This window comes from Takifugu rubripes, chromosome 18, assembly GCF_901000725.2.
Source record: "Takifugu rubripes chromosome 18, fTakRub1.2, whole genome shotgun sequence".
Classification (NCBI taxonomy): Eukaryota; Metazoa; Chordata; class Actinopteri; order Tetraodontiformes; family Tetraodontidae; genus Takifugu; species Takifugu rubripes.
The window spans coordinates 8659224-8683859 of record NC_042302.1 but is presented as its reverse complement, the minus strand read 5'-3'; the positions used below and the strand labels follow the sequence as shown (position 1 = coordinate 8683859).

The 24636-nt window shown below is 41.9% G+C and overlaps 1 protein-coding gene across 1 annotated transcript in view; it reads left to right on the top strand.

The window, feature by feature from the left end:
- Nucleotides 1-24636, top strand: part of LOC101074159 (copine-8) — a 36907-nt gene extending 12271 nt beyond the window's left edge. The window contains exons 5-20 of the mRNA XM_003977538.3: nucleotides 907-946; nucleotides 3684-3760; nucleotides 8361-8424; nucleotides 8540-8643; nucleotides 9213-9317; nucleotides 10435-10476; nucleotides 11219-11294; nucleotides 11396-11449; nucleotides 11595-11656; nucleotides 16406-16452; nucleotides 16887-17068; nucleotides 17145-17272; nucleotides 18133-18235; nucleotides 19155-19212; nucleotides 19297-19370; nucleotides 20798-24636. Coding sequence (XP_003977587.1) covers nucleotides 907-946; nucleotides 3684-3760; nucleotides 8361-8424; nucleotides 8540-8643; nucleotides 9213-9317; nucleotides 10435-10476; nucleotides 11219-11294; nucleotides 11396-11449; nucleotides 11595-11656; nucleotides 16406-16452; nucleotides 16887-17068; nucleotides 17145-17272; nucleotides 18133-18235; nucleotides 19155-19212; nucleotides 19297-19370; nucleotides 20798-20986 — 1405 coding nt within the window. The 3' untranslated portion in view covers nucleotides 20987-24636. The remainder of the gene's footprint in view (nucleotides 1-906; nucleotides 947-3683; nucleotides 3761-8360; nucleotides 8425-8539; nucleotides 8644-9212; nucleotides 9318-10434; nucleotides 10477-11218; nucleotides 11295-11395; nucleotides 11450-11594; nucleotides 11657-16405; nucleotides 16453-16886; nucleotides 17069-17144; nucleotides 17273-18132; nucleotides 18236-19154; nucleotides 19213-19296; nucleotides 19371-20797) is intronic.

Below are 24636 nucleotides of genomic sequence, written 5' to 3'. Positions count from 1 at the left end.
ACCTTGCTTGTGTGATTTACTCAAAATACTCAAAGTTATTTGGCACAAGGGCGAAGATAATGAAGGTCCAAATCAGAAGGTTATAAAATTGACCAGCGCTAAGTTAAATAAATCAGCATTTCATTTGGTGTTCATGTAGCACGTTCATTATTTTTCTGCCCATTTTGTTTGAACAAATGCTAATGTGATACTAATTGATGTGCTGTTAGTTCTAAGGTGCTAGACATGATGTTAAATTGCCAGGAACATGATTTGCCACTATTGATCTGAGCTCTTAGCTGAGCTGTGTTTAGCATGCTGCATTTCCATACAATCAACAAAAAGGTCAAAGGTCATCCGCATTGAGCGCTTATCTTCAGTGACAGGGAAAACACAGCGCATCACACACAGCATATCAAAGCATGTTGCACACACACACACACACACACACACACATGCAGTAACCATATTGCTCCTTGCAATTGGCCCATATATCACTTTAAGTGCCGTCTGATATCAGCCGAGTCTTTGAAATGATCAGAAATTGTGACCTATGATATAGAGAAATCTCTAAGCTGGGGATTGTATTTAGTTGTTTGATTGTGCTGGTGTAGCTGCATTATTTAACATTAGTGTAGAGCTCTATCGCTGCGACATGAGCAGCGGTGGATAAATAAGTTATTCGCCATTTACTCCCCAACACAGCATCTTCTCACTTTATCACTTGCACTTGTATCCTCACAGTGGTGCCAATTATTCCATTTAGTGTCAGTTTAATGGTGAATGCCTGGGAGGGGGGTAAGTGAAATACCCACAGCCCAGTGAGACGGTGAGAAACACCTTGGCCCATTGCTGATTGACTCCATCTGTGTTCTCATCTTTGCTCCCTAATGGATTCACTCACACTTCTCTTTTTTCCCTCTGCAGGTACGATGTTGACTCAAAAAGCGCCAACCTGTCAAAACACGTAAGTGCCAAAAGTTTGTCTTGATCACATCAATTTCTGTGCACAGATGAAGGTGCACATGTCTGGTTTCATCTCTGCAGACTTGCTGGTTTATTATTGGGTTGAAATGGATGTTTGTGGTTCTTTTCAGCCATTATAGGTCTCTTTACAGCCACAGAACAGTAATCTTTCAATTACAATAAATATATTCTTAATCCACTGCAGTGTCAAATCCATTGAGAAAGAAATTAGCAGCGATTTCCTTCGTCCACCCCGCTTTTTGGTATTGATTGCAGTAATTAGCGCTGCTGTAATTAGGAACAACATTGTAAGGGCTCGCTCTTTGCAAACAATAATAGGGTGTGCTGCATCCTGGGATTGCAATTCAAACAGTAGGAGGCACCCTAGGAGGTTTCCCTCTGGCGCTCTTATTATCATTTAGATTAATACAGTTATTTCTGACTGAGTTTATTTAATCACCATTGACAGCTTACGAGTATATTTCATCAATAGTTGTCAGATGCATTTACAGACAATTGCAAGTAGACTGGAATAAAAACATTATCTGATATTTTAAGACAGGTAAAACATGTCAAAAATAGTCCTTCTGTTTGAGTAAAGCTAGATAATTATTAATAAATATAGATAAATGTTGATTTAAGGCTTCAGGACAGGATGGAAGATGGTTTAATTAGACAAGGAAGTGGGTGGCGTCAGGTAAAGGACAATGAGGTAAATGGGACTGGATACCTTGGCATTCCGATACCTCGACATTTAAAAACGGGAGTAAAATAAAACAAACCAAAGTGGGAAACATTGGGACTCAGCTGTTGTGGTGTATACGAGCAGCAGCGGCCTCCATTTTGCGTTGTCTTGAGGCACCAAATGATCAGTTTGCTTCTCAGTCCAACCGGTTCCCCAAGAATCCAGGAAGGTTTGAATCGGGTTTGGTTATTGGAGCGGTAGAAGGCTGCACTACGGCTTCCTCTTTAATGAGTGCTTGATAACACTAAAAAGTGCTTCGTTTGCAGTGATGATTGAACAGCACTCAGCACCTGTCCTTTGGTGATAATTACCAGTTCAGGCAGATAAGTGACTGACCCATTAATGATTTTGTTGAGGACGTTAAAGGACGGTCCTTTAATCTGTTATTTTTGGGTTAACTTTCAAATCCTAGATTTGTATTGTATATTTTAAATTGATTTTAAGGGGAAATGCCTTTAAATTGTAGCACCTTGTCACCACTTTTAAAGCTGTCTCATCTCCGTCGCTGAAAAGAATGGCACAGCAAGAAAAAGAACTTTTCCCTTTTGTTTATCAGCTGGCGCCGTGTTCAGGTGCTTCGGCTCGGTTAATTTCACCATTGTCAGAAAACCCAATTGTGCACGTCAATAAATCTGTTGCACATCTGCTCTCAACAAGCAGGTTTAAATCAGGAGGGATTCAGGCCTTGTGCTGTAAACATGTTTCCTGTGCTGTCAGGAAACATGTTCTGCCAAACATAGCTTTCCCGTCCCTTGATGTGACAGGAGACATCGTATCATTGCAGCTGTAGCTGCCGGGCTGCCTCTATCGGAAACAGGAACCTTTCTATTTGGTTTCCATCAGGAAACTGCTGCTGCAAAAACATCCCTTTTTTAAAAAAAAAAGACATTTTGGGCTTTTACTTGTCGACTTAAATGTTGTTTCAGGCAGATAAATGTGCTAAAATGAGGGAAATCGGCGACATCTTGCTTTCATATGATGCTGAATTTGTTCTCATCTCGTCGGCTTTTCTGCGGCTCCGTCCTTCTCTTTCCGTCCACTCGCCTCAGTTTCTAATAATCAATAACGTCATCAAAGAAAAGCCGGGTGCTTTGCTGGGGCTGGAGCGCGAGGGCCGAGAGCCAATCTGTTTAATGGTGTTTCAAGATGGGACTCCAAGACAGGCGCATCTGTGCGCCGGCTCTGACCCAGGGGAGCCATATCACGCTGTTTCTGAGATCACGGTATACGGGATAGAATTCACGGGACTGATTTTGCGTTTTGCACGCATTCATCAGGATGTTCAACATCTGATCAAACTAGATGGATGAATTTTGAGCTTTCCTGGCTCCGGCCGACAGTCCTGATGTCACTCCAGTCATTTTCCTCCACTTGACGTGAATCTAACTCCATGGAACTATACCACACAGTTACCTTTGTCCATAAGTCTCTTTTTTTGTATATGGTTTCATCCATACATAAATACAAACCGCCAGGTTCTCCCATCAACTCGCCACCATCAGCAGTCGCTAGAAGACTTATGACTTTTGAAGATGCAGTTGGTGTAAGATAGAATAACAGCAAGTACAAAGACAGAAAAAGAAAAGATCAATGGAGCAAAGAGAGGCCATTATTTTGGGCCAGACAGGATGATGGAGACGGCGTCCGATGATGACAGTCGCCCCCCCAGGCTGCCTGCTGGGAAAAAGAGCAGGTTTCTGTAATAGCTTCTGAATGATTAGAGAAGAGCAATCTGTCACAATTTCTATGTAAAAATGTTTTTTGGGGTTTTTAAAAAAAAAAAAAGATGACAACATACTATATTGTACAGAGGATTCAGGTTCTGAGGACTAATGCACAGATTTTATAAGCAGAATTGTCTTCATTTCCCTGCAAAAGTGGCAAGAAGGGCGATTTGCCGCTGGTGTGCCGGTCGGTCGGTGGGGATTATGGAGTGATTCAAATGACTTCTCTGTTTTGTCATAAATGACAGACTTGCTCTTCGTCCACGCAGGACTTCCTGGGCCAGGCCCACTTCACTCTCGGGGAGGTGGTCGGATCACTGGGCAGTCGCTCAGAAAAGGCTCTTGGGTGAGTAGGAGTGTCTGCAGCCTGAATCTTAATCGGTAATTATCAGAATCACTGTTGCAGTCCAGAACCAGTTCAACATGTTTCGGTTATTATGTTACAAATGCAAAAGGTTGCAGTGTGGAATTAACGGAGGTGCTGTGAATTTGATGTCATATGAGACAATTTAGTTTCCTTTTAATTGAAAGTTCTCTCCTTTTTAAAAATCTTTTGAATACACAACTGAGGTTATCATGAAAAATGCAATAAAATCCCATTTTTAGGTGTCCCATGAGCAAACCCATATAATTTATACTCATTTACTTGGAGAATGATGCAGCTTCATCTGAAAGACTTTATGTGAATCAAATTAACAGAAATCCAGCTATCGTTTGCAATGAGTGTGAAACGCGCTCATGATTATTAATGATGTCAATTAAATAAAGTAACTTACCATGTTTCATCTGGAGTACAGTGTATACATGTTCGTAAACATTCGATATTTAAATTTTAATTAGCATCGCGGGGACGATAAAATACGTTCTGCACAGGAGGTTTTAACTCCATGCTTAAATAAGATATGAGCAGATTATGAATGAGCTCCCAGTGGAGACGAACGGCAAGTTAAAAGAATTTTTATACATGTTGCCTTTGGCAAATGTAGCAAGTGACCAGCTAATATCTGTCACGTTAAGACCTTAATAGTCCGTAGGTTTGTATGACTTATAATAGTGTAATTACAGACAATTAAAGGCAATTAAAGAATAAAATTTGTGTCAACTTTTTTTAATAATGCATTACAGTCATCGGTATTATGGAAATTCTTAAAGTGTAATTTTTCTTTTAGTTGGGGGTGTAGGGGTGGGGGGGTTGTAGGAGGAAATAGTCAACCTGGCATTTTCCTTCACTCAACCACCTGCTGTGTGTGTTTATGTGTGTGCATGTGTGTGTGCATGTGTGTGTGTGTCTACAATATTTCACTTTGCTTCCTTGTGTTAATTCTGTGGAGTGTTGCTGCTCATAGAGGGGGTGGGTCTTCTCTAAAGTGCAATATGATGTTTTCTCCCCCGAAGGGCAATCAAGATTCCCCCCCACACACACCTACGTACAGACACACACTTATGCGCTTGCTAACCACAGCCACCGCTCAAGTTCACTCTTGACAGGTCCTCACTTTGAGGATGAGAAGTCCAAAGCAAACGATCATCACTGATGATGCTAAGCTAGTGTTAGCCATTGCTGTCAACTTCATGTCTTTTTTCACCCTTTCCGAGTCTTAATCGTTAATTCTTCAATTAGCAACTCAAAGCTAATTGAAGATGCCACCATCTGCTCTCGTCAGTGACTGAAGGATTGTCAAACAAGTGAGGTCATCTGTAAATAATCACTCATAAAAGATACAGTCGTAATAATACATTTTCTGAAGGTATTTTTTAATCGTAATGTATGCTTTTGAAGATGTCTTAATTAATATGTTGCAAGAATAGGAAAGCTGTCAAATTTTATTAATACCAAAAGTCCCAAAGCCACAGCTGCCACTGTTGATGGTTGTGTGTGTGTGTGTGTGCGTGTGACACACACCTGCATCCTGACGCAGGGGGCATCTTTAACAATTTTAATGAGCACTAATTACCCCTAATTACATTGTTCAATCAAACTGTGGTGGGTGTTGAGCAGTGTGTGTCTGAATGTGTGTAAGAGACAAACATGGAGGATGGCTGGAAAAATACAATCCCCGTTGGTCATTTCCAAGAGTGGAATTACACCGTTTCAACTTTGGAAAACTCCAATTTAGCAGCTAATGGATATTGATGTTTGATCTCACTTAATTTAGACGAACTGGTGACTTAATGTGGAGGTCTGTCCATGTGGAGCACCTGTATCTCACCCTGTAATTTCACCTGAGATTATCACAGTTAAACCAGATGTGACATCAGGGACAGGCACACGTCCGCCCAACCCTGTCACACTTCCCTCCAGTCGGCTCAATTCCGCTCACTTTTGGCTTCGGAGGCACTTTGTCACCACAGTCAGTAGCTCATTAATGTGGCTGGTTGTTATAGCAACATTGAGGGAGGCTTCTGCAACACAATGACAGTATGTAAAGCATAAGTGGAGAGTATGGAAGGGATGCTGTTTGACCCTGTTTTTCTGTAATATTTGTGGTTTATGTTGCTGCCAATGCCACTTCTTAAGGTGATTTAAACGCTCTCAAGCTTCTAACTCAAAGGTAAATTGGAGTGTCCTCTAAAATTGAAATGACACGGTCGGGGTCCTTCTGGCCTTGATTGAATATTATCATTTTCCTTCTAGTTTCTTTGTCTCTTCTCTCAGTGTTCAGTTTCCATGTGTCAGAGGAGCCCTTCCGCATTATTTCAAGTGCTTTATTTTGAAATACAGCTATTCGGTAAATACAGCCAAGATGGGAGAAGGAACGCGTGCACGTGTGCTCGCCAGCTGATATCAGTGGCTGCATGGCAGATTATGAAGGTGTGATGGAGAAACCCCCGTTGGGTCATGGATTTAATGTCAATGAGAGTCCCTTAGAGGGAGAGAATTATGATTGTGCAAACGCCAGCAAGAGTAGATGATTCTCCTGCTTTGGTAATTATTCTTGATATTACATTCAGGTATTCGCGATCTGGAGTGTAATGAACGACCGGTGCGCGTGTTTGTGCAAGCGTGCGTCTCACTGTGGCCCAGACATGGGCAAGACTTAATTACCAGCCTCTGACTAGATACTGATTGCAAATCCATGTCTCTTGATTAGAGGATTCACAGCATTTCCTCTCTCTCTTTTTTTCTTTCTCTCTCTCTCTCTCTCTCTCTCTCTCTCTCTCACACACACACACACACACACACACACATTCTTACATGTTGGAGTGCTTTTTCTTTCTGGAAGAGTGATGAATCTGCATATAAAAAATTGCGATCCTCTATAGTTGTTCTTAATTGATTTAGTTTGAAAGGAGAAAATGCAGTTTTTCCAGCGAGACTTTCAAGACTAATGAAGGCAGGAGTCCGTATTTCTATACGTGTGTGTTGAGGGGGGCGAGATCATTACTCCCCCTGTTGGTCACCGTCCTCGTATCCATATAAAGCAGATTTTTCTGCCACTATAATGACCGAGGCTGTCTAACAAATGGAGGCACATCGAAATAATAACGAGCAGCGGAATCCCATTTGATTTCCCTCAGCGGGGGTTCCTCGCTCAGCAGAGTTGTCATGCCAACATGGATTCTGCTTTTGCAAGATTTGAGCTCTTTGACCCTGTGTAACAATTAAAGTAAAGGGGATGAGTTAAAGTGACATTTCACAGTAACCCTCACAATAAAAACTGCTGAATTACTAATATAGATTAAAAAGGTGGAAGTGGAAGTGGACTAGATCCAGTTGGGGACCTTAGTTGTGTATATTCCTGAAGAATGATACTGGTTTACATAGAAAATTTGGAATTTCAAGTCCAGATATTATTTAATGTGTTTAGCTACAAATACCTGGAAGGCCAGCAGAGGTTTTTTTTGCAAATGTAAATGGCTGACTCTTAAAAGAAAATCTGAGCCCTGCAAGTGTCACCAGGAATAAAAGGACATGACAAAAAGCGAGAAAATTGGATCACTTGTAAGTGAAGAGAAAAGGAAACTGGGGAAAAATAAGCTGGCGCTTCAATGCAAAGCCTCCGTTTCATTGTCTGTTTCATTTTGCCTGCTTGCCTTTTTTAAAAGCTCCCCAGTTCCCTCCAGCAGACGCGGCTTGGATTGCATTCATGCACGGGTTCTTGACCCCAATTCTAGGATGTATAAATGACTGCCTGAGTCAATTTCTGCCAGTGAGAATGGAGCTCCTCACATGACAGACCCTTTTGTCCAACCTCTCAAAAGTAGCACTGAATTATAATCTGCCATTCATCCTCATGCGCGTCGAGCGCTGCTTTAAAACGCGGATGGTGGACGGTCACCAATGGACACTATAATCATTTAAAAACATTCACCCTGAGGAAATAATAGCATCATTTTTGGTTTTGACTAATCTAGAACCTGCAACACAGACTTAGTGATAATAATGATTTCCTTAGCTGGTCTTTGTAATTTACAGGTTTTTTTTAGTTCAATTTTGGGTTCAGTCACCTTTATTTCTGTACCAAAGGAAAAAAAAAAATCAATTAATGAACATAAAATGAATTTGTTCAGTAACATAAATAATGACTCCGAAGGCTCTGCATGAAAAATTTAGGGTAATATTGGCCACAGGGCTGTAAAAAGATTTGTGTGTTTGTTCTTTAAAGAGAGAACAAATCAGGGCTTTAGATGTCTGCCCTTGTGTGTGTGTGTGTGTGTGTGTGTGTGTGTGTGTGTGTGTCCTTTTAACATTTAGAAATAAGGTCTATAAAAGGTCAAAATAACATGTTTACACTAAATAGCATAAATGCACATTTGACGCTTTCAAAATGACGATTTCAATCAACACTCTGCTAAAAGCCACATGCTCTGGTCTTCAGAATATTTCACGTCAGTTTGTCCCGTGCCATCAAGTGCAGTTTTCCTTCATAATCTGAGACGGAGGTTCCAAACAAACCACCCGTGTGATCTCTTAACACCGTTTCCATGTTGTGCTGCTGCTGCAGAGGCATCCAGGGGAAGAAATGTGGCACGATTATCGTCAAAGCAGAGGAGCTGAACAACTGCAGGGTCAGTATGGATTCACATTTCCGGAATTCTGTGCATCTTTTATTATGAAAACATGTTGCTGACTTGTTGTGCACATTATTGTAAATCAGGTCTCATGTTGTTTTGTTCCTCTAAGGAATCAGTTATGATGCAGTTCTGTGGAAACAAGCTGGACAAGAAGGATTTCTTTGGAAAATCCGACCCCTTCCTGGTGTTCTACAGGAGCAACGAGGATGGCACGTGAGTCTCTTCTTTCCTTTCCCCGAGCCGCCGTCCTTCCGTCTCCTCTTTCATGTTTGCTGTAATCCTGTGGTGCATCCAGAGGAAATTGCTTTCATTGATTTGTCTCAGATGGAAAAGCCAGGCTGCTTGTGTGGACCACGTGCAGAAACCTAGCCGCAGAATGAGTGAGGCACCGTGGATATCTGTGTGCGGCTGCGCTGTGCGGGCTTGTGTGTGTGTGTGTGTCTTGGATTCAGCCCCTGCCTTTTTTCCACCCTGCAGTGTATGACAAGTCAGATAAGACCCTGTGCTCCGAGGGCAGAAGATAGCAAGTCCACCTGCCAGCCAAGACACTAATGAAATTATCCCTTTCCTCTCTGTGTGCGTTTTTGTGCACGTGTGAACGCTTTCACAGCCTCTCACTTAAACACTCGGTAAAGCGAGGGTGGCAAATCCCATCTACTCATACACACTTCAAAATCACATGATTTATTCATACTTGTGTTTCTCTCACCGCCAACCGGTTCAGGTCAATGCTGGTCCCCCCCCCCACTCTCACCACCTTCTCACAGGCTTTTCTCTTACAGGTTTACCATCTGCCATAAGACAGAGGTGGTGAAGAATACGTTGAACCCCGTCTGGCAGGCCTTTAAGATCCCCGTGCGCGCTCTTTGCAATGGAGATTATGACAGGTGGCTCCTCTTCTTAAAGAACATGTTATAAATGAAATATGATGCTTAAAACTACTAAAACTACTGCCTATATACTCAAACTAGGTATGTTAGAAAATCATTAATCCTTAACATCGATTCAGTTGGCTTCTCTTATATAGACTTGGAGGTGTGTTTAGATAGTTCACCTTCCAACTTTACTTTATTTACCAAAAAAAAAGTCTCCTCTTTTTTGTGGAATTAGGAGCAGACAATGGGGTCTGGCTTTGTGACCAGACAGCAGCATTGATTTGAAGTTTTGTCCAATAAGCTCATTAGTGGAGTGGAATCACAGCATGTTTTATCTGTGGGAGACTCAAAGTAGCCCGTACATAAAGTACAAACACACACACAAAACACACATCCAATCGGTATCGGTAGCCACAGTCCGGCAGAGCAGATAAGGAGGAGCTCACCCTGGCAAACCATTAGGAACCACGTCTGTCTGCTAATAGGTAATCTGATTCACCAGTGATTACACACACATGCATACACGCCTTTTTATAATTAACAAGTGGAGTCGTCACACCTTCCAAGCTCAGTTCCTTTCTGAGGGCTGGTAAAGACGGAATTCACATTAATACCTTCCACAGATTGAGATTTCTCTGATTCCACACCTGTTAAGAGTCTTGATGTCCTTGAGGCTCCATCTTCCTCTTTTCTCTGCACACTGTTCCCTTTTGCCTTTAGACTCACCCTTCATTCTAGCATATCCACTTTTTTCTGACAATTCCGTTACCTTTCCCATTTCTTTGTACGATATAACGCAATGTGGAGCAGGTGTGTTTGAAAATGAAAAGAGCACATTACTGGAGACCAGATAGGGTGTTGGAATGAAGATAAGTGGTAGATTGGATCAGCTTCTCCTAATAGCTTCACAGCAACAATGCCCGAAGTGTTAGACGTGACATTTACATATAATTTATTACTTAATATAAAACGTTCTGTGACTTTATTCCTGTAAATGAAATTCCGGTAAGAGACAGTGGTTCGAGGGAGAACCAGTCTCCTCTGATTTAACCCCGCAAACGGGAACGAGCTAAATTTAGTTTGGGAAGGAAACAAATTTAATAGCAGACTCTTATTTTTGTCTCAACAGAACAATCAAAGTGGAGGTGTATGACTGGGACAGAGATGGCAGGTAATTCTTCTTTTTGGTGCTGGTGCAGCTTTATTTTTTTTGAAAAATAACCAAGACAATGTATTATGACACTGTATTCTAAGAGAAGCTTTTATTTTTTTTAGAAACATTTGACAGTAAAACCAAAATTCATGTACCTACACACCCCTAAAATGTAATCAAGATGGTTTATGAAGTGAATTCCCTTCCCAGTGTTTGTTCGCGGTACAGGCGGCTTCCCCCGTGGAGCTAATCTAATTGGAATCACACTTCACGGACAGTCGTCTCTGTTTCCAGTAGGGAAGAAAGCCCAGAGCAGAACTGATTGACTGCTTAATGATGAGTCTGGATTCTGAGCGCTGACAGGCAGAAAAGAGAAACGAATGACATTTGTCAAGCTGTAATTGAGCAGCGAGTTATTTCGCCGCGCTTTAAACTTGGCAATCTATTTAGTCGATCTGATCAAGAGAACACGGTGACATGTTGGTTTGATGTTCCCACAATAGAGGTGAGAAATGCGGTTTGAACAAGCTTTTTGGTAGATGTGGGCCTTAGTTCTTTATAATGCTGTTGTTTGATTTATCATTTACTGTAACCGATAAATGTGAAAGAACAACAATTCAGTTTATGTCCTGAAAACATTGCCCGTGCTGTAATTACGTACACCGCCAGTAGGAGGAGACACACGTATTGCTCTGCATATGTTTATGATGGGGTTTTAAATGTGTTTTCTTTGGTTTTTCTCCTTTCTTTCTCAATTCAGCCATGACTTTATTGGAGAGTTCAGCACCAGTTACAGAGAATTGTCCAGAGGACAGAGCCAGTTCAACGTCTATGAGGTGAGCACATTCTATTTTCAATGATTTTTAAATGATTTTAAAACAATGTTGATTGAATGTATGTGTTTGTGTATATATATATATATATGTTTCTTTTTTAGGTGATAAATCCAAAGAAGAAAGTGAAGAAGAAGAATTACCTCAACTCTGGAACGGTAAAGAAGTCTTTAATCCTTCAGGTGTACAGTAACCTTTAGCTGCAGTGGGTCCAGACAGGTTGTGTATTGTGCTGCAGCTTTATTTATTTCTTCACAGACATTTTTTTAAAGCACTGATCACTTAAACACCCATCACTTTCAGGTTACACTTCTTTCCTTTCTGGTGGACGTTGAAGTGACCTTCCTGGACTACATCAAGGGAGGGTAAGTCAAAGACTCCACAGTCTCAGTAACAGCCTGTTCGCAAGTCTGTGTCCACAAAAATGCCAAAGATAATGATCTCTGGGTGAGCCCATAGGATGGGAAAGTCTCCACCTCCGTGTGAGAGGATGAGTGAGAGAGAGACCACGAGGCGGAGTGAGAGAGAGGCGGAGGGAATGGCCTGAAGTCGGGCTCACAGTGCGAAGTGTGGCTCTGCTCTGACTGGAGTTTTTTGTGCCTCAGCAGCTGTAGCGACGTGCGCATCTCTGTTGGTGTGTTGTGCACGTGCACAAATGTTCAGTAGACCTGACCGTGTGCAGTCAGGCGCGGCGCGACTCCTCGCCTACGCACTCTACCTTATTAGACTTACAGAGGGGGAGATGGTCAATGGAGGGAAGGTGCTGCTGTGGAGGCGTGTGTGTGTCTGTTTTTGAAGGAAAATTCATCATTGGTCTTTTTTTGTGTTCTATATAACCCTTACTTTTAAGGTAAAAATAGTAAGAGGACAAACCTTTTTCTGTCATGAGAAAATAATACCGTCTACACCATCATTGCTGGAGTTGTTGTTTTCTGCGGAGCTTGAAAATAATTAACGGCCCACAGCACAAGGTAATAGAGCTCACAGAATATTGATTGGCGTGGCGTGTGTGAAGGTGGGTGCCCTGCTTCTGGTGATGACTGGGAGAGGGTCCCAAAATGGTGGATTATCTTCCTCTAATAATAAAGCTATAATATGTTTGAAATGCCGGATAGTTTATATGCAATAAACAGGCGTCATTTTTGATCATTTTGCAGTTAGTAATTTATGACAGCGTGTCTGAGCGCTGGCATTGGCCTGCTGTGTGTATGTGTGTGTGCGTGTATGTACATGTTAACCATGTGGCTTAGCATATGTTTCAACACTGAATTGCTAACCGCTAATGGAGATTTCCCATCTTAAAGAACACGCACGCACGCACACTCACACGCAGTCAGTCAAAAAGCACTTTGATGCTCACAGATGCGGTTAATCTTTTTTTTTCTGGCTGTGCTTTTGGAGTGGGAGCTTGTTCCTAGTTTGGTTAAATAAAGTGCCAAGTACTGTCGCACTTTTTGATGCCTAAATGGACTTTAATGGTCCAGTTGCACCTTCTCCAGCTGCATAAGTGGGGCTGCAGATGCAAGCACGCATCCTTCTCTATACATTAGCATCTTATGTGGGTATTATTATCAACCCTCTTGACTTGACACAGGTGAGTCACCCCAGCTATTTCCTTTCTCCTCCATGCTGCTCATTCCAGTTCTGATTGGCAGCCCTTTTTGTGGCACCAACCCAACTAATTGTTCTCCTGGACCTAATTAGGAACATGATCCTCTGGCAGCATTAGCATAAATGAGTAATTCCAAAACCGTCCTTCTCGATCCGTTGCATTGCTGCACCTATTCTTCAGCAGCTCTGATGAAGCACAAGAACCACCCGAGGATTTCAACAAAGAGGCTCCTATTCATGAGTGCCAGGATAAAAAAGGAGGAATAGTCAGCTATATCTTTGATTTTGAAAGCAGCCCTGTCACTCACAGTGACAGATATTGTTTCCCTTGTTTTGGTTTGTGATGTGAGCATTGAACAAAAGAGAAGGCAGGAAAGTTTCAGCTCGAGATCCACCAGAGCGGTTTCGTTACGATCCAATTTCATTTAGATTTGAAATGGCAAATATTTAAATAAAGCCATGTCACTTTTTGAGGAATGGAGTTATAATCTATGTACCTTATTTTCTCCTCGTCCTCTTGCCAGATGGACACCCTCCAACCAGCAACATCTGTTTTCACATCATCAGGAGAGGTCACATTGCGCAACCTCTGATGCTGTTTTTAGGCCACTCAGTGCGCTCATGCATATGTTCCCCCTCTGGCACTGTAAGAGGAAAGGATAGTTCATGTGGACATTTTAAAATGTATTTTCGCCATAAACAGAACACTTTCACATAAAGTTTAAATGGCCTGTTTAGTCTGGCCACCTGGATGTAGAGCTTTGCAATTTATTGGATTGCTGATGTCAGTAAAAGTTCTGGGAAGTTAGCTGAAGAAAACCTGGTGTTAGCATTACAGTAATACATGAACTCATACAGTCTGAAGCCATCAAATGAGATCAGGAGGGGAAATTAGGCATTTATTGTCTTTATCTGTCACCTAGTGGGCAGATGGCTTTCTTGGCTTTCCTTTTCCTGGCCATGCTAAAGACTGTACGTACAGTTGGAGCCAGAGGATGAGGAAAAGGTAAAGTGAAATCGAGATCACCTCTGAAATAGCAACATGAGACACGATTGAGGTACCACCTCCAGGACACAAAGTGATAAGGCTTGTTTTTTAAAGGCAGGTCAAGCTCCCATCTGCTCCTCCTGGAATGAAGCACAGCCTCAGAAATGTCCTTATCATTGCTGCCTGAACCTATAGCTGCTTCGCATGTATGAATGTGCTGGTAATGCTTTGCTGCACATCTAAATGAGCTGCACTGGTGATGCTGTGTGCATTTTAATCTACATACATTTTGATATACATGTTATAACTCACTGCCTACTGTATCATCCTCATAAATGTATTTACCACGTTCACAACAATATTTGTTCTTTTCATTCCCTGGTGAGTTTAGTCATGACTAGCTTGGCCCGTGCTTGACTTTATTTTTGTGTAATCTGAGAGATAGTTGTGGGTTCTATCTGTATTTTATGCACCAGTAAAGAGTTTAAAGTGGATAAATGAAAGGTGTGCGAAGCACATGAAGGCTCCATACTATATCATGTGTTGGAGTCCATTACGTTGGTCTTTGTTGTCACTGATACTGTTGAGAGTTGTTGTACCACGTGAGGAAATATATGGAGAACTCAGGGCTTTTCAGGACTCTGAACTGCCTTGTTCAGTTATTTAAAGTCAGATATTTTATCTCTGTGTGCAGTAAAGCATAAAGAGTATTGGCAACATTCCATCCCACTTCTTTTAATTGTTTTTCTATCCCAGTTGAAACTACGAACTTTGTCTCAGCTCATCTTCTGAACTGCTTTATCTCTCTTGGGGTCACGGGGAGGGTGAAGGCGTTGGTGGGTTCTGTACCTTGCTCAAGGGTACTCAGCAGTACCCTGAAGGTGCTCTGGCACCCTCCCTTCCTACCAGAACACCTTCAATGTTTTGTCTACACTGGGAATTGAACCGAGAACCCTCCGCAGCCCCATTTGCATTAATATAATTTAGAATCCTGTGAAGCACTTGTTTGGGATCTTGAGAGTTGACCTTTCTGAGAATGTCCTGCATTCAGATCCCTTTATTGATATTTGCTCCATTCGGAGGACTGTGACAAACACGCGGGCGGAGAGTCACTGTAAAACAAGACATTCTGACATTCACTTTCGAGGTGTCCTGCTAAAGACGTTAACGTCCTCACTGTTACAACAACACAGTCCAACAGCAGAGGCTGCTTTAATAGGCACTCAGTGGTCCTGGGTCTGCAGCCACTGCTTGGTCCTGATGCTATCCCGCATGTTCGCGACATCTTTTGACATTTTTGCTGGCCATTTTGGAAAGGTTTCTTCATCTCTGGAACTTCCTGGGTTTGCGTGACATAAAGTGATAAGGTGCACTGAAAGATGACGTGCATTATTTATTTCACCGCTGAATCTTGGTGCCAACCTGGTGAGCTGGACCGGAACTTACTCAGCTCTCTGTTCCTCTTGCAGTTAACTGCTAGAAAAGCACATTTACTGCTTTTCTTCATGATGTGGAGGACATTATCCACTTTATTAAGCAAGATAACAGCTTTTGTGCAAGTATCGCTGTTGGATTAAAGCCTTTAGCTCCATGTCTTATCCAAACGGAGCCAGCTTGTCCTTTGGCCAGCAGCGGTGTATTTGCTTGGGTTTTAAACCAGACTGCTCTTAAATCCTTGTGCATTAGACAAATCAAGTATAGAAACTTTCAGATGCCACAATTGTGATTTTAGTTCTGCTAGAAGTGCAACATTAATGAAACTGAATGATGGGTTTTCTAGGACTTGATCTCCACGCATCATAAAATGCTTCACGATGAACGTTTCTCTCCCTCCGCCCTGTCCTCTCGTTCTGCTTCCTCTCGAGGCCACTGAGCCCACACTTGACGTTGTCGAGTGAGGTGACAATTATGATGAGCCCCTGGCTGTTTGACTTTGCATACAGAGGATGTGTATGAGGTAGACAGGGAGGGCTCTCTGTGTGGCACGGGGTGAAGAGAGATGTGACAGCTGACAGCACGCTTAACCACATAATATTCCTGCAGGTTAAAAAGTCAGAAAGGGTTGTTCAAACTGATGGAGAGAGACAAACATTATCACTCAGCTACAGTGGAATCTTTCTATTTTCCACAACCGCCTCTCACTTTATTGCTGGCGTATTTTTTACAATGCTATCACAACCTAATCAAAGATGTGACTGACTCCTTTACATTTACATATAAAGTTGTCAAAAGATAAATGAGACCAGGAAGAGTCAGTAGACCATTTTCGTCTTGTAGAGATTGTGCAGCTTGAAACTGTTAGCTGTCACTATTGAGGTGGGACATGATGCACAAAAGGACACAGCTGAAGGTCAGTGGGAACCTGATTTGTTCAGCGGAATTGATGCCTTGAGTTTGATCCAGTCTGTGTTTCAGTTCTTCTGTTTGATTCTCATTTGGACATCTGCTTATGTGCATGTTTTATGTGTTCCTATATGGATTAATGACTCACTCACCGTCCACTATGTCTTCGTAGGACTCAAATTAACTTCACCGTGGCCATCGATTTCACAGCCTCTAATGGTGAGACACCTGATGCACACACACAGGCACACACACACACACACACAGTCTCTCATTTATTCAAATATATATGCAGATGAGAACATCTAATAACCCTCTCTGGAATCATCACACCTGGCAGATACAGCTGAGTGCTGTAACATGCTTCACTGCCTGATTAAACACTGTATTCCACTAACGAACAAACCTCTAAAATGTTCTTTTAATAGTCCCTACCTGGGTTGATGAATTACAAACAGAGGGAAAAAATGTGAAATCTAGCTCAGGTGACCATCCAGGCAGAGAAAATTCCATTTATACAACATTAATATTCCACTTAAAGTCTCAGAACTTCATATGGTTTCAGATCGGATATTTCAGTTGCACATCTGCAATAAGTGCCTCTATTAAGAAGTTGTCGGCTGTAATTTAACAGAAAGCCGCCTTCTGTCCAGGTAACCCAGCCCAGCCCACCTCCCTCCACTACATGAGCCCCTACCAGCTGAATGCTTATGCCATGGCTCTGAAGGCGGTTGGAGAAATCATCCAGGACTACGACAGTGATAAAATGTTTCCTGCTCTGGGCTTCGGAGCCAAGCTGCCACCTGATGGACGGATCTCTCACGAGTTTGCATTGGTATGTAAGACGAGGGCTTGAGCCCCCGAGTGGTGATGCAGATATTTAAACCAGCCGTGGTGTCTCATCTGCGTAGAATGGAAATCCTCAGAATCCATACTGTGCTGGTATTGAGGGGGTGATGGAAGCCTACTACCAGAGTCTGAAGTCAGTTCAGCTTTATGGACCCACCAACTTCTCCCCAGTCATCAACCACGTGGCGAGGTAACACAATTATGCTTTAACTTCTTGCAGTCACGTCTTGGTCTTTTGTCTCATCTTCATCTTTATCATTTACAGCACATTTCGCTCTCATTGCTTATGCAATGAACTTTAAATCCTCTGATTAAATGTGAAGTATTGCATACATTTCACACTGTTATTGACGCTCAGCGTGTGTTCTTGGGTTTTTTAATGAGCTCCTGCTGCAGGTGTTGCCAGGCAGCATTTCAGAGATGGAAACATACAGAGAAAAGATTGCATGATTTGTGTCTCCATGGAGCCGAGCGCTCTATCTTTGCAAAAATCATGAAAATCTCATTATGAGAGGATTCATGTGAAGCCTCACACCCTTTAGTTCCCAATATCATACTGAAGCATGAAAAAGGTGTTTGCTGATGCACAAAAACTAATTCATCTATACTGTGAAACAATAGATTGATATTACTCAGGCGGGCTTTTAAATTCTAAGTGATGTTTAATGTCTGTAGATCACGCAGTTATTACTATCTTTAGGCTGCCTAACCAGATGCCCACGCCACCCTGATTCGAGCTGCGGCTCTACTCTGAGCCCCTCCCAGATCAACAAGCTTTTCACCCTCTCTTAGGGAGAGCCAGACAAAGTATGCACCAGCGGTGAGGGTAGAAAAGAGGATTGACCCGTGACCCACCTGCTGATCTGACCTGTCACTCAGGAACAAGACTGAGATACTTTAACGCCTCCATTTGGGGCAGGATCTTAATACCGATACCCTGCTCAAGCCAAAAGAAGCACATCATCTGCGAAACGCAGAGACCCAATGTGGGTCGAAAAGAAACAGAAAAACACAAAAACAACAATAGGTAGTGTGTCTTTTTGTGTGCAGGTATGCAGCCTCGGTGAAGGATGGCTCCCAGTACTTTGTGCTCCTCATCATCACAGACGGAGTCATCTCAGACATGGCTCAAACCAAAGAGTCCATTGTCAACGTAAGAACTTGAACTACAATATTTCTTTTTTCATTTCCTGACAGGATAACACAGTAAGTTATTTCTCACCTTAACATTAGGCTTTGCTATTTGTGTGTGTTGTAGATTGTTTCAAGAATAGAGTTGAATTATCTTTCCAGCCTTGTGCACCAGTAGCACACTCTGACTGTGCAGCCTTTATTAATGGTATTTTTTCCCAGTGTTTGCTGTGTCAGCCCTCAATGTTGACAGTCTGTTATTCACCCCCCCATCCTTCTTCTCCATCACTGTCAAGTCAAAGCGCGCACCACTGGGGAACCCTGAGCGTGGCACAGAATGCAAAAAAACCTGAGCAGTGAACGGCATCTGTTCTTGTGAAGGCAGTGATCCATCTTAGCCCTTTGAAAGCAGCCACTGAGAAGCAGAGAGGCGAAGGAAGCAGCCATAAAATAGAGCAAAGGGCAATAGAGACATATAGAAGACCTTTACAGAGGAGGGTAGAAAGAAATGACATGTTGTGATAACATCATCCATTTCTTGGCTGCCCCCGGGGGCAGCCCATTACTCAGACACACACAGGCTCGTTCTTTCTATTACGCGGTTTGTGGCACACTCCCCGAACACATGTCCTTCGTAAGCCGTCAGTGAGCTCAGGCCACGTCGGTGATTCTCCCATCCCAATGTTATCCACTGTGATGTGTCCAGCCCACGCAGCACCCGAGGAGGCGCTGCAGAAAACATGATTCACACAAACATTTACATATATTGTACGCGCAGCTCGCCGGCAAAACAGGCGCATGCCTGTGAATTCTCTGAGGTCTTTAAATACCCACGTGTTTCGCTGCAGCCTCGCTTTAGTGGGCCAAGCACAGATGAGGTGTTTCACTTTGCCATTCAATTCCTAAATAAATTCAACCTTTTTTCCTCCTCTGTACTTTAGGCCTCCTGTCTGCCAATGTCGATCATCATCGTGGGGGTGGGACCTGCAGAGTTTGATGGTCAGTCACAAAAGAACTTGTCCGATTAGTGTAATAACACTGTTTCTGCTGTAAATAATTAGATTCTGCTTGTATCCACCTCAGCTATGATCGAGTTGGACGGTGATGAAATCAGAATTTCCTCGAGAGGAAGATATGCTGAGAGGGACATTGTTCAGGTACCAGTTTGTGTCCTTTCCTCAAATCTAGAAGCCGTTTTGAAACATTTTTATTTTTTAAATTGACTAAAGTGTAAAACCAGACAGTGGGGGGTTAGAAAGCCATCTGATATCAGGAGGATTGACTTGGAGAGACAGGGCAGTGTGTGTCCAAGAGTTCTGCATCGTTTACGGCAAACAGCCAAAACAACATCTGAGTCCCGTCAGGGGGTTGTTCAGAATTGTCACCTGGTTACCTCGACCCCTGGACGTTCTGGACCACAGATGGCACCATGCACACATGCGGAGCAAATGGCACGGCCCCAGTATCTGTGAAGAGTCTGACCGATCTGCCTTTTTCTCATTATACTGGGAGTTCAGATGACCTCAAGTCTTACCTGACAACTACGGCTGCACCCAGCGGGGCCCGTGGGCTCTTTAGATAAGCTCTTTATTCCTGTACCCTGGAACATAATGAATTACGGTACAATGTTTTTTCTTTAATCGGAGCTCTTTTCTTGTCCTCATTTATTCCAGCTATTTATCCAGCTTGTTTTCTCGAATATTAACATGTTGCTTGGCATCTGCCATCATTACAAAGAAGGAAAAATACAAACATTCTGAGGGAGCTGTTTGTTTTTGGCTTTTCCAATGACCTTTATATGTGTTACTGCCATTTCTGCAGCCACGTGGGCGAGAGAAACATGCTCGTTAGCCAGCTTTTTTAGCTAGCGCGCTCTCTCACACACACACACACACACGCGCGCACACTCGGAGAAAGGGAAAGTCGAAAGAAGGTATAACAACAAAGTTTCAGTACACTGTCGCACTAGTTCCTCCTGTAGGCTCATTATCTGCAGGCTAATGTCCTCTGGTGACAGGAGAAGGTTTATTTTCTCACAGCGAGGGATTCAGGCATAAATTGGCCTCTCGTATGATCGTGTGATAGTAGGTGACAATAGCTCATTAAGTAAATGAAACAGACATTCGCATCTCCAGTTTAGCCATCTTGGGCAGTATGGGGATGTAAATGATGAGTGACAGCGAGCTTGCTTGACGAAACAAGGAGCCGATAGCATACATTTAGAGTGTAGGTGTTTCATCTGGGAACTCTGTCAATTACAGTCAGAACACATAATTAAATTGAGGGTACAATATTATATTGTGTTTAGATTCCTCCCAGACTTTTACAAAAGCTAAAAATATTTCATTTTGATAAATTTAAAAGTTGAACAAATGTCGAGAAGGAGCTGGGACAGACTCCAGCGCCACTAATTTATGTGACAGCGAGCAGAATGGTAAGTTTTAAAATTCCTAGGGGAAAAAATGTTCAATTTTGACAGTATTTTTTATGTAACCAAGAAAAAGAACTTGACAGCCTTGAGCCCTGATATCTTTGCATCTGGTGATTTATTGAAAATATAAATTCAAATGTGTTTTTTCCTCAGTTTGTCCCATTCAGAGACTATATTGACCGGACTGGAAATCACATCCTGAGCATGGCCCGGCTGGCCAAGGACGTCTTGGCTGAGATTCCTGACCAGTTCTTGTCCTACATGAGGACCCGGGGGATTAAACCATCGCCAGCGCCACCTCCGTACACACCCCCAGGGCAACCCCTCCAAACTCAGATATGAGGGGTTAAAATGTGGAAAATATGGACTTGGGGGTTGAAGTCCACGTGCAGAATACTTTCACTTCCCTACGCAGCTCTACATGCCTTGCCGTCTTGGATCACGGTGGCGATTCTCATGTTCAGGAAGGTGTGTGTCGGCCAGGAGAGTGCCACATTTCAGCACAGGAAAAGCCAATGAAAGTCTGTTTACTTCCACTGTCAAGCATTCCTCTTGGTGTCTGGATTCTTTCTTTGTCTTATATCTCATTGCCCGGAAAACCTGGAGACCATGTGGAGAGTTCAAATCAAGCTGAGGCATAAAGGAAGTTCTGATGCTAAAAAAAACAGAGACGAAGGACCATTTTTACACTGGAGGAAGAATGTCTCCAGACAAAACAAAGGAAGCTTGATTTTAAGTTGACCTTTTTGTAAATAACTACATTTTTGTCTTTTACTTATCTCTCTCTCTCTCTCTCTTTCCATTGCATCACTCACTGTTTACAGTAATTGAGAATTTCTACTGTCCATACTTTTATATCAAAAGCATTTCTCTCTCTCTCTCTCTTTCCTGGCTTGTCTGTCAGGTAGCAGCAGTGCAGGTCCTGGTAGCCCTTTTGTACCGTACTGTACTGTACTGTGCTGTACCGTACCTTACCGTACTGTATTCTGGTGTTTGTAATAACCTTTTTGCATGAGTGTAGCCTCAGTCAAGTGCATGCATATAGTGACCCTGCACTACCTCTTACACATCTGTCTGTCTGTCTGTCTATAGGGCATCGCTCTGTATTCCAGTCTGTCACTTCACTCTGTCCATATGTCCTATTCACAAGCCTGATAAGTCAGTCTTGCTTCAACAGTTTTTTTTCCTAATTTAGTCACTATTTTTCTTACTAGCTGTGTTTCCATCCATCTTTGCATTATCGAGCTAAGCAGGTATGGCACTGTTTTTAGTGTTTCTCAGATTTGTAATTGAAAAATTTGTACTAATTGGGAGATTTTCATACTTTTCAGTCAGGTTACCGGTAGTTTTATTTTTGCAGAGCCCGGAGACACAAGCAGTCCAAGCTGGGAATCATTTAATCTCTTTCAACCCCAGGAATTATTGTGAAAAATACAAGAAGTGAACCTTGAAATGCACTGTCTGTTTATGCTTCCCTTTGCTAGAATGCAAAGACATTTGTACTTGAAGGCTTGCTGGCTTTCTTTAGGGTCACATCTACACTCCTTTCCTCTTAACCTGTTTTTGGAGTGACAGTGGCTTAGACATTTACCCTCATGGACCACTCCATCACAGCATCCAATTGGCTTTCTGATCTGTCTTCATGTTGAATCACTCTTTTAATCACCTATGTCTGAGGTTGGTAGATTTACCATAGATAATTGGGGCATTAATTAGAAGAATTCCACCATATGGATCTGTTGAAGGCCCGTCAGTGGAGTGCGACTCACATGCATTCCTAAAAGTGCTTCTACAGATCAGTAAGTAGAAGATAACATGTCATTGGAAACATAGCTAGTCTGTCTCCGTCTCTGTTAGTATCCAAGCATGTGTTTTGTGCCATATTACACCCCATGTTTAAAAGGTCAGCTGCTGCCCTCAAACAAAATAGTGTTTGAGCATCAAGAGCCCAGTGGTCAAAAATGCAGACAAAAACACACCTTCAATGGTGGTCTTTTGTTCCACTTCTTTCTTTTTTTTAGGTGTGTCTTTTTAATTGCACCTCAAGCTTTGATATAACTTTTTGATATGTCTGTCTAACAACTACGTGCCAGTCATGCGGAAGGATGAGTTTTGTGATTTTGTGAGTTTTACATTAAAGTGTTTCATTTATGAATGAGCATTTGTGAGTCGCGGCGAAGCGCTACACTATTCAAGGCATCTGTGGGATATTTAGAAGCTCTGGAACAGTTTCTTGAAGTTTGTGAATCACCTGAACTTAATTAAGACGTATGTTTTTGGGGTTTCTTTTTCTTTGTTTTTTTGTATAAACATATGGGAATAGTCAAAAACCGACACGAAGCATTTTAGTTACATGAAATTCTACAAGGCCAAATCACGCTACATTAGTCTTATACGCTGCACAGATTTAAATTGTTAATATATATATATATTTTTTTTTTTTTTTGATTTTGTAGAGTCATATATTTTTTGTCCGTATTGAATCTGAGATGTGATGAAAAATGTTTTGTTTGTTTTTATATTTACTTTCTCACAGTTCCTAATTTGTCAGACTGTAGCACAATGCTGATAGATCTGAACCCACCGTATGAAGGACGGCATCTGTCAGACATAAGGCTGAAGCAGCCATCTTTTGTGTTGTCGGTGTAGCTGGACACACCATCATGCTGGGAACGATGGCGTAACTGTAGCTAAACTGCTTTTGTTCTTCTTAAATTAGCATCCATCCTTTATTGTAAAAATGGGTGCAATAAAACTAAAAAGGAACCAGTAAATCATGAATAACTGCAATTGTGGGAAAAGCAAGATGAGAAAGTCTGTCTGGATTTAGCATGGATTATCCTAACAGCTATCACATGAAATGAATGTACTAAAAATAGATTTTATTTATCAAGAATTCACCTCTTACATACTCCCGATTGACTTTCAAGAGTTCTTATTACCTACTGGTTTAGGATGTGTTTCTGTGCAAATTCTGCCACCTTCTATTTTAATGACTAGTTTTATTCATTATCTGTGATCTGTGATGGAATTTATCACATTTTAGTCCAGAGCTTTTGAATGTGTCGTTAGAACCAGCCGAGATTTTCACGCCCTTTGACATATTTGTAGAAAGGATGCATTCGCTTATTTCCTCAAATCAATTCAAAACTAATCCCGAGCTACCTTCAGAAAGGAGCATTTAAGCCACGTTCTTAAATTTACATCACACATCAGTAACATAAACATGCATGCACTGTCACCATGACAATTATTGACACTTTTTTTTACTTTTTTCCTCTGTTAATCATGCAACAGTTCACTAATTTTGCCCAGTGAAGGTGTGCATGTGTTTGTGGCTGTGCATGAATGTTTTATTCCATGTGTGCTGATGCACGAGTGTGTGTGTGTGTGTGTGTGTGTGTGTGTGTGTGTGTGTGTGTGTGCGCGTGCCTCTGTGCCACCTTTGTGAGAGTGTTCTCATAGACCATGTGAGGTGTTGAGGGACATTCCATCTTTGTTTACTAAATCTATCCAAATAATATGATGTATGCTTTTCATATCTTTACAATGTGCACTATGTTTGCATGTACAGTTTTACAAATGATGCACCAGTACGTTTGTTAAAAGCAGATTGTTTTGAAATATAAAGTTCTATATGATGTGATATTAATTGTACAAAATGGCCTTAAACTTTCACTGATTTTCTCAGAATTGTGTGACGCCTTCAGGAAAAAAAGAAAGAAAAAATACAAAAATTGTATTTAAATTGTATTTAAAACTATTAATTGTACTCTTTTCGGTCGGTGTTTCTATTGCTTTATAGTGTAACTTCTTTGCACATGTTCAATAATAGAGACAGCAACAAATATATATATAGATATATATATCTTGTACTTTTTGAAACTGTGATTAATCAGAGAAAGCATGGCTGGAGTACCGATTGTCTGAGACATATAGGACTATTTCTGTATTGAAAACTTTTTTGTAATAAAAAATTCATATTTAACACA